Genomic DNA, 10274 nt, shown 5'->3' with positions numbered 1-10274 from the left:
GAGAGAGCGTGTGAGAGAGAGAGAGTGAGAGAGAGCGTGTGAGAGAGAGAGAGTGAGAGAGTGAGAGAGAGCGTGTGAGAGAGAGAGAGTGAGAGACAGAGAGACAGAGAGCGTGTGAGAGAGAGACAGAGAGAGAGAGAGAGTGAGAGACAGAGAGAGTGACAGAGAGAGAGAGTTAGTTTGAGAGCGTGGGGGAGAGAGAGAGAGAGCGTGGGGGAGAGAGAGAGAGAGAGAGAGAGTGAGAGACAGAACGTATGAGAGAGAGAGAGACAGAGAGAGAGAGAGAGTGAGAGACAGAACGTATGAGAGAGAGATTTAAATGATTGTTTGTGTAGCAGTGAGATCTTCAGCTGATATGGAAATATTTAAATAGTTCACTTACGCAACACAATTCTGTGATTTTAAATGTAAAGATTTTAAATGATGCATATTAACTGTGTTACCTTTAAGCTCTCACGCCTTCAACTCTGATCTCCTTTCCTTTCCTTTTATTTCTTTTCCTTTCCTATCCTTCCATTTCCTTTCCTTTTTCCTTTTATTTCCTTTCATTTCCTGTCCTTCAGCTTTTCTTCTTTCTGTTGTATGTGGGACTCTTCAGCACTTTATCCTGAGCCGTGTGCTGGTGTATCTGGAGTCTGTATCCCGGGAACACCGGCTGCGTGGTGGGAATTCTGTCTGGATAGGACACCAGTCCACCACAGCTCACCATACACACACACACACACACACACACACACACACACACACACATTCTCTCTCTCATTCACATACTCATTCACAAATAAAAAAACACCTTCACACACTCTCATACACACTCCCATTCACACACTCATTCACAAACACACACTCCCACACACACACACATTCACACACTCTCACACACACACATTCACGAACACACACTCTCTCATACACACATTCTCATACACACACACTCGCACACACATACTGGTTTTTAAGTCTTACGAGGACTTTGCCGGCCAAACCAGTTGAAACGTGGTTTAAGGGGACCCACCTTTCCCTTTGTGCTACAGCAATGCCGTAAACATCAAAAAATTTGGTTTTTTTTTAGCAAGACAAATTTCACTTCAGATTTCTTCTACGCAAAATTAAACTCTTAAACACAAGACCTGACATTATGGTTGCATATAAGGACCGTCTGAGAAGCTCCCGCCTCCGACAGAATTGGTACTTATAAGGTCACACCGCTTTATCGGGACATCAGTTTAACAATACACAAAAAAAGACTTTACACTGTATTAGAAGGACAGGCATGTTTTATTGGTACTCGACTTAACACAAACACAAACATGACCACATGGTGATTTACCGGGTCATCTGTGACTTAACAGAACAAGTCCTTCTATACAACAATTACAGAACATTAAGCAACTCAGGTTAGGGATACTACAACTGAGCACTTAAAAAACATAACTGTTAACTGTTAACATAATTTTTAACTCTGTTAAATACAGTCCCCTCTGAAAAGCAAGTTCAATTATATTGTTTTTCCTATACCTAGACATCTGGGTTTAAGATCAAATGACGAATATAAAACGATAGCTCAGAATTTTAGCTTTTTTTCCTGATATTTACATATAGATTTTTTAAACATTTTATTTTCAAGTGATGAAGTATGTTGGAACATGTGACTGGTGTTTCTTGTTGCCCAGGTGTATCCTGTTAAATTGATTGTTTAAAGAATTAGTAGCTATGAACAGCTACTCTTGTTTTGAGCGATGTATATGGGATGTATGTATGCTGGCTTGATACAGTTATTGCAAGTAAGGGATATGAACCAAATATTAAGTGCTGTTTAATTTACTTTAAGAGAATTTGTGCCTATACCAAAAGGTGCCATGTTTTAATCTGTGTAACACAGATATAAAAATCAGGAAATGAAAGCTGAAATTCTAAACCATCATCTCATATTCATCTTTTGACCTCAAACCCAAACGTCTTCAGTGTATAGCAAAAACAGACTAATTGAGCTTGCTGTTCCGTTACTTTCAGAGGAACCTTTATGTAGCATCCCTTGCCCATTTTTCCTGCTTCTAACACATCAACACAGAGAACTGACTGTTATACCAATATATCCCAACCCTCAACAAATGCCATCGTAGAGAAATAATCAATGTTATTCACTTCACCTTTCACTGGTTGTTATGTCTGATTGGTGTATACAACACGTATCAAAAGAATCAATTAGATTGTGATGTTTAAAATTGTGAACCTTATAGCCAGCTTATTGCACATAAAACAGCAGGTGCTCTATGGGACATGGGCAAAGCATCTGTGTTTGAGACTAAACAAACAAGTATATAAATATGCACATCATACAACCATAAAGACTGGGAGATATGATGACATATACTTTTGTTTCAAATTAAAAATAGGTAAAACAAAAATGATAATTATGAGTTATATGACTAAAATAAAAGTCAAAACCACATATATAACTTGGAAAATACAACCAGAACATCCAGCTTTGGCTTCTTTTGGTGGGTGATCCTTCTGCATCCCTGTAAGAAGAGATTACCACATTATTCAGCACACAAACAGTGTGGACTGATCATGACCAAAACAATTGGGCATGTAACACATCAATATGTTAGAAAAACCTACCAATCTGCACTGGTGCACTCATAGACACATTCATATTCTCACTTTCAGTGCCATTCTCAGATTCACTTCCATCAGTTTAGCCAGGAGAACTAAATGAACACCACGGTAGGGTCAGGGTTTTGGGTTTGGCAGCCATGGCAGAGTCTACATTCCCACACCAGATATCTCCTGGGGTTTGGAAGCTTTTAAGTGCAATGAAAGAAGATGACGTTGCCTCTGTAGTACGCAATGACTTTTGTAATTTCTAATCCATCAGTAGTTTTTCTTATTTTCAGTACAAGAAATTACAGATGACTGAAGACACTCCTCAGCTTCATCCACTTTAGCTTTGCCCTCTGCCATTAATGATTCCTCAACATCTCCATGTAAATCACTTCCACCAGCTCCCTCTCTTACTTCCAACAGTTGCTGGCTTGCAGATGTTCCAGTGACTGTTGTTGGCAGCATTAAACTGTCTGATGCACTGCCTAAAACTGCAACTTTTGACGTTCTGTAGGTCTCAGACACTTGCTTACCCTGAACTTTGCTTGAAAGATTATCTGAGGTTTGTGTATAGCTCGCTTCACTGTCATAATCTACATCAGTCAACTGCTCCTCATAAAGTAAACCAACTTCTTCTCTGGCCTTAACACACACGTTTCCCTTGCTTGCACCTTCAGGATTCAACTTGGCAATCTGGGAATAAATAGCCTTTCGTTTCTCCATATTCAAGGGGCATTCTCCTTGTAACTCTACTGAACTCTCAGATTCACTGTCTGACTCTGACTGTGGCACATATTCTTCATCTAGTGATTCATCCTCACCAGTACTTACTCTCTAGTACCAGAAAACAAACGATCACTAGAAATTGCACTTGCAAATGACTAAAATTTATATAATGAATTATAAATGCACTCACCCATGATAGTGACTCATTCTTAATAAGTTTTACAAAGCAGGACTTGTGCCAAAAACAATTGCAGACTGCAAAAGAGAGAGAAGTAAATAAGTAAGAATGTAAGATTTCAATACAAATAAAACTAAAAACACCACAACTGTTGCCTTAACTCAATATAAAAAGATGAAGCTTAGAATTTTATTAATAATTTTCAAACCTTATGAATTTATGAGACCAGGACCACTGTCTGGAAACAATGGGCCAATTGGACAAACCATACCAGTTATAAATTAACTGCCATCTTAAATACTGTAAAGTACATTACTGACCTTTGCATCTCAGACCAATCCATTTGAGTGATGCTACAGGTCCAACACATGCTGCACATTTGTTCATGCTCGAAACAGTTGTGAAGACCATTTCATGTTTACAATTCTGTGAATAGAATTAATAAAACTCATTTGACATCACAACCAAAAATATTTGTCTAAAAGTAACTCTAGTGGAGGAATAACATGGAAAGCAAAATCCATTTATTTGATGTTAGATGATGTGCACTTTGGGCATTTTCACAACTCAAATACAAATACAGACAAAAAGAGCATGCCTGTTAGAGGTTTTACTCTTGACTTTATATAACAAAAGCTGAGGTGACAAAATACTAACAAGTATCTGGATATTCTAGATACTGCATCAGCATTCTCTTTCACACGTCTTCATTTTAATTCTGGATGTGTTTAAGTATGAGGCAATGGTGACAAAAAAAGCAAAATGTATGTTTTTAAAACAAATCAAAAATGATCAAAATAACTGATAAATATAGGTTTTGATAGCAGAACATGTTGCTCACTAATGTGATATTCGACATAGTGTATGAATGGCTTTGGTCATTACACATACAGTAGATATTTGAAATTATGCAACATGAAATAAATTATACAAATAATGAAGGAAATTATTGATGATGTATTCCATAGAAATATCATAAGCCAGAAATAATGTCTATCCAGCAAACTTACTTTTTCTGTTTTCTCACTTGGTGCTATTGTATCTTTTTCCTCAGGCCCAGATTGCTCCTTCACAATGGTAATCTGAAATATTAGACAACAAAATGTTAAGGTTACAGATTAACCAGGCTAGGAGTATTTTCTGGCAAACACCAAACACCATTTTCATGAATTAAAATGTTACACCGAGTGGGTGGTGGGTACAAAAGTTAGTGTCACATTCAAGATCCAAAAGGGCAATACAATTTTTAAACCTATTTTGGTTCAAACATGCATTAGCTTTAACTAATGGTGTTTTCCATGCAAACTACACCATTAAATAGGCAACAGTAGTCTACAACAAATGTGCTATGCATCAGTTCCTTGACACTCACACTATACTATGTCCAGTTACATTTTCTGACATGTCTGACCTCCAACAGCTCTCTGCATGCATGTATCAGGCACACTTTACTCTCGCACTCGACTTTATGACTATTTGATATACAGGAAGTGTATCCAAAAAAAATTGAAGACATCAAAAAAACTCCATTCTCATTCCAAACATCAGACAGGCAGGGCAGCTATAGTGTCTTTCTAACCAGTTTAGTGACATTAGCAGGCAATGGCTATCCTTTTGGACATAATTAATCAGAAGATGATCTCAAAATTACCTTTTCTGTCTCCTTTCTTGGAACCTCAGGCTCCATCTTGTCCTTTATAGTCGTCAGCACTGTTGTAACCTCAGTAATGGTTCCAGCTGTATTCTAAAAACAAAAATAACAAGAGATTTCTATGATGATAAACCAGCACCCAAGTCAGATCAATACACATTTACAGTGCACCACTCCCAGTGACTCTGAAGAGGCAGATAAATACCTAATAATGTATATGGTGTTCATGATATAGCTTCACAAAGTGAAGTCCCTCGAGACCAGGTTTCTGTCAGACGCTTTACACACAGCTGCTGATGTGCATTTACTATCACATGTCTACAAGGTCCCATTAATACCCAGTGTACTGATAAACCAGTGCTGTGCCACACACAAGCTGATGAACACAGAGTCATCATATAAATCAATACTGTCCTCATATACCATGTACTAGTCAAACACACTGACACACACTAATATTCCTCTGGTAGAGGATCCTTATAGCATAGTTCCTAAAGGTTCTCATTAGACACAGTGTTCTCATAAAACAGGTCTCAGCCATACACATCACATACACACACTAACTACATTCTTAATATAGTGCCTACAACTGCAGACACTTCTATCTCTGTGCTCAAGAAATGTTTCCAGTGCGAGGAGCAGCTCACAGACACACTTCACTATTACAGTGCACCAGTCCCAGTGACTTTAAACAGACAGTGTACTGTGATTAAAAACTCCCTCAAACTCCGCAAACTGCACAGAACAATTAGGGAGATAATAAATCAGATGATGATTTCTACAATTTACCTTTTCTGTCTCTCCTCCTGGAACATCAGTCTCCAACTTGTCCATCACAGACGTCAGCTCTGATGTAACCTCAGTGACGGCTCCAGCTATATTCTAAAAACAGACATCACAAAACATTTTTCTCATTTCACACTTGTTACACACACACACAGTATTCCCAAGAAGAATTTGGAATCAGCGATTTTCTGTAACAGTTGTGCTGGAAGTTTCCAACGAGTTTCAATCAACAAATTTTCAGTTCATCCACAGTAGCGCATCAGCAGTCTTCCATCATTGCATCTCTCAAATGCTCTATAGGGTTTAGGTCAGGGCTCTGGGAAGTGTTCATATGTGCACTGTATATACAGTATATTAGGGAAGTGCACTGTATATATGGTATACTATTTATACCCATATAATGAACATCCATCAGTGATAATGATGCCCGTAAAAACAGTGCTGTAGCTGATTAACTCATAACTGCACCCCACACACTGTAACGTGTGTGTCACTGCTGTACTCACGGTAGACCACATATATACTCAGTGCTGCTCCTATAATGGTCCCCTACTACTGAGGGATGAGAATATAACACACTGCACATAGTAAAAGGAATGAACTCTAGTCAGTAACTATACATCTATTAAATGCCAATTTAAGATAATGTATGTGGTGTACATGATATAGCTTCACAAAGTGAAGTCCCTCGAGACCAGGTTTCTGTCAGATGCTTTACACACAGCTGCTGATGTGCATTTACTATCACATGTCTACAAGGTCCCTTTAATACCCAGTGTACTGCTAAACCAGTGCTGTGCCACACACAAGCTGATAGGGGGATCATTAATCAAAACATGATTTCTATAGTTTACCTTTTCTGTCTCTCCTCCCAGAACATCAGTCTCCAACTTGTCCATCACAGACGTCAGCTCTGATGTAACCTCAGTGACGGCTCCAGCTATATTCTAAAAACAGACATCATAAAACATTTATTATTAATAAAACCAAATTTTCAATACTTATTATTCAAGCTTGTAAATTGGGTATAGAATTGTATATGTAAAATCAACAGGTTTTAATTCATTATATATTTCTGTAAATGACCTGTTCTGTTTGGTTGATGGCTGCCTGGGTATCTTCGGTCACAGGGGTAAAGGGGTCTGCCTCAGAAACAGCCTACAGAACAGGTTAAAGAGCAAGATGAAAGGCATGTATTAAAACTGGAGCACTGCTTGGTTTCAGCAGACCATGTTAGCCATCTTCCAATTCTTTCACTGACTACAGGATACCTGGTGCTGTGACAGAGACTGATTGTCTTTCACCCTCCTGGCCTCACTCAATGCCATAGTGCTGTTTTCCTCTGGTGGCAGTTGGTGTTCTTCAGCTACAATCTGTGAAGATTTGTTAGGACAGTGTAAAATATTGGGAATATAATTAGATGATTGTAGCATGTAATGATTTGTAAGTTATGTTTGCACCGGCATGTTTAAGCGTGGCCCAATAACACTGAATAGTTCAATCTTCAATACCTTATTTCTCCAAGGCAACTCAGAATTGCCATAATCGTATGTGATTTCTTCTCCAGGGTCGATGCTCCTAGTCGCAAATAAACACAGATGAGGCTTTCCCTCTACAGTGATTATTTTCATTTTGCTGTTTGGGCTGATGTGGTCATCATTGACAAGTCTCCCAAGGGAACCATCTTCTCTGGAAGCATCGACACTGAAGCATGATATAAGACAACACATAACATCTTGTGGCTGCACAGAAGACCTTTTCAAAACTTTATGCATTAGCATGATCTTACAGAAAACATTATATGAAGAACAATGCAATGTTATACATACCATAAGAGTCTTCCATTGAAACGGAATTCATACATGAACGCTTTCATGGCATCGTGATATAACTTCTGTCGTCGTTCACATTCAGCTTTGTTTATGAGTTGTCCTCTGTACTCCAAAAGAAAATCTCCCTTATCAAAATGAACACAACTGAATACTCCACGTCCTGTATGAGAAAGCACAACACCTGTTAGTCCAGTGTTTATTCAAGCCGAGCAGCACATCTGCAGTGTTCTCTAACATCCTGATGCTCCTAAATAAGAATAATAATTTTTTAAACAAAAAAAATAACAAAGAATGACATTAAGACTTACCTATAAATGAATTTATATATTTCACATCAAATCCCTCCTTGTCTTTGGCAGCAGATGTGAAATATTCAGCCTCCTGTTTGGGATTGTCTCTCCTCCTCCTCCTCAGCTTCATCTCACACAGTCTGTACACCGGGCGCTGTGTGTCCACGCACAACTCATCCTTAGTACTTTAGTTCATTTAGTTTATACTTAAGTTTGAAGCCTTAAAACACTTTGGCCTGTATATAGGTTATTGTTATATAAATGTAAAGCAATGTAAATTTCCTGTGAGCCTACCGAGGGCTCCATCAGTGATGCTGAAGGATGTGCTGTTACTCTGCTGTGACGTCACCGCAGCACCAGCACACACAGCTGATAAACAAACCACACCACTCTCATTTATATACTATATATAAAAATATATAATAAACATATATATAATAAATATATATAGTTATTTAAAGGTGCGAACTAGCTTATTTACGAGGCGTGTAGAGACTGTCAGGGGTCAGAGAGAGTAAACCCGCAGCTGCAGCATGATAAAATGTTAGTGTTAAATCGCGCGCCCCCGACGCGCGCTCCCGACACGCACTACAGCGGCGCGAGCTAACAGGAAGTGGTGCAGCCAAACTAAGCAACTGCAGCTAACTAACAGTTAATAGAGTTGGCTCCGGGATTAATAAAATAACACCGAAATAAACACTTCTCCAGTCTCCATGCTGTTTGTTGTTTACCGGTTGTTGCTTGTGTTCAGCTAACGCAGGCCACTCGAAACCATTTGAGCTACAAACCATACACCCGCACTGTGTTCCGGAAGAGATGATTTAAAGATCAGCGATGTCGCACATTAGCATTAAATATCATTAGCAACGCTACCATGCTAATTTACCGATATTTCCCGTTTATATTAATTAAACCAAATTCACATAAACCATAACCTACACTTAAACTCATTCATTAAAAATACATTTGCCAAGTTTTTAAAGTAGAGAATTCTGTGATTATTATGGTAACTAGCAGGATTTTTAAGATATACTCATTAGACTAAACATGTACCCCATTCTCATGAGCATAATCTTTTATTTTTTAATCTGAATATGTATAAACTAAAGTAAACGTGCATTTTGCAATATAATCATATAAAGTACATTTAATAAAGTGTATAAAGTTAATTCTCATACCTGTTTTTTAAAGATTGACGTATTATGAGTTCCGCATGATGACGCGCTGCACATAGAGAAACTCCGCCCACAAACCGAGACACGTGACATGAATGACATCGGCCGCAGCCAATCAGAGCGCGAATTAGGCGAGTCAGCGGTAGCCAATCAGAAGGCTCAAATTTTGTGTGAGTGTGTAAGTTGGTGCAATACCAAGACCAGACTAAAGGGGGCGCTATATTAAATTCCGAGTTAACACTGTGTAAAGTCAGTTTCAGGGGTATGTGGTGTAAGTGGACTTCGACCGAAACTTTGAATTTTAGCTTCTTTTACTTAGATATATATAGATATATTAGAGGAATTATGGGGACACTGTCCCTGTCCTCATAATTCCAAATGTCCCCGTAGTGTCGGTACGTAATCAGGTCAAAAGTCCTCATAAGCCACAAAAACCAACGCACTACATTCACACACTCATTCACAAACACACTCTCTCTCTCTCTCTCACACACACACACACACACACACACACATCCATTCACACTCATTCACACTAGAAGTAATTCAGAGTCACCAATCCACCTACTGGCATGTTTTTGGGAAATTTTTGTGACTCTGTGATTTATAAAGTTGCTTATAATAGCTTGCATCTACTACTTTTTGGACATTTCATTGTCCACACACACACACACACACACACACACACACACACACACACACACACACACACATACACACACGCATTTCTCCTAGAACAAAATGTTCCTATATTATTAACATACATAAACACAAACACACCACCATTAACACACACTTTACACACTGGTAGATTTATGCACACAGCATGTGTTGTACACACACTCACACACACACACACACAGGTCATACATGCTCAGCACATGTGGAATTCACACTTTAATGACCAGACACTCACACACACCTAAACATACACATACGTTTGTGTAAATCAAAAGGACACACATGATGTGTAGACATTTACTCATAAATCCACTGCTGGGTTCAAAGATAGGCAACACACACACACAC

At 38.6% G+C, this 10274-nt stretch overlaps 1 protein-coding gene across 3 annotated transcripts; it reads right to left on the bottom strand.

Moving 5' to 3' along the window:
* Positions 1-944: 944 nt before the first annotated feature.
* Positions 945-9681, bottom strand: LOC117598470 (inactive histone-lysine N-methyltransferase 2E-like). Of its 3 annotated transcripts, XR_008302374.1 has the most exons (14): positions 9249-9681; positions 8089-8224; positions 7778-7940; positions 7460-7652; positions 7220-7321; positions 7035-7106; positions 6803-6895; positions 5952-6044; positions 5163-5255; positions 4522-4593; positions 3832-3937; positions 3524-3588; positions 2626-2807; positions 945-2522 (listed from the first exon to the last, which is right to left on the bottom strand). XR_008302374.1 is itself a non-coding variant. In XM_053237233.1 (13 exons), exons 1-13 carry the CDS (start codon positions 9345-9347, stop codon positions 2715-2717), a joined length of 1380 nt encoding a protein of 459 aa, XP_053093208.1. In that variant the 5' UTR covers positions 9348-9681; the 3' UTR covers positions 945-2714. The 3 variants fall into 3 exon arrangements, 2 of the variants coding, with proteins under 2 accessions (XP_053093208.1, XP_053093209.1); XM_053237233.1 differs by having other exon boundaries at positions 945-2807; XM_053237234.1 differs by lacking the exon at positions 2626-2807 and having other exon boundaries at positions 9249-9679.
* Positions 9682-10274: the final 593 nt, after the last annotated feature.

The sequence above is a fragment of the Pangasianodon hypophthalmus genome, chromosome 9 (genome assembly GCF_027358585.1).
Source record: "Pangasianodon hypophthalmus isolate fPanHyp1 chromosome 9, fPanHyp1.pri, whole genome shotgun sequence".
Classification (NCBI taxonomy): domain Eukaryota; kingdom Metazoa; phylum Chordata; class Actinopteri; order Siluriformes; family Pangasiidae; genus Pangasianodon; species Pangasianodon hypophthalmus.
This window is presented reverse-complemented; position numbering and strand designations above follow the sequence as displayed.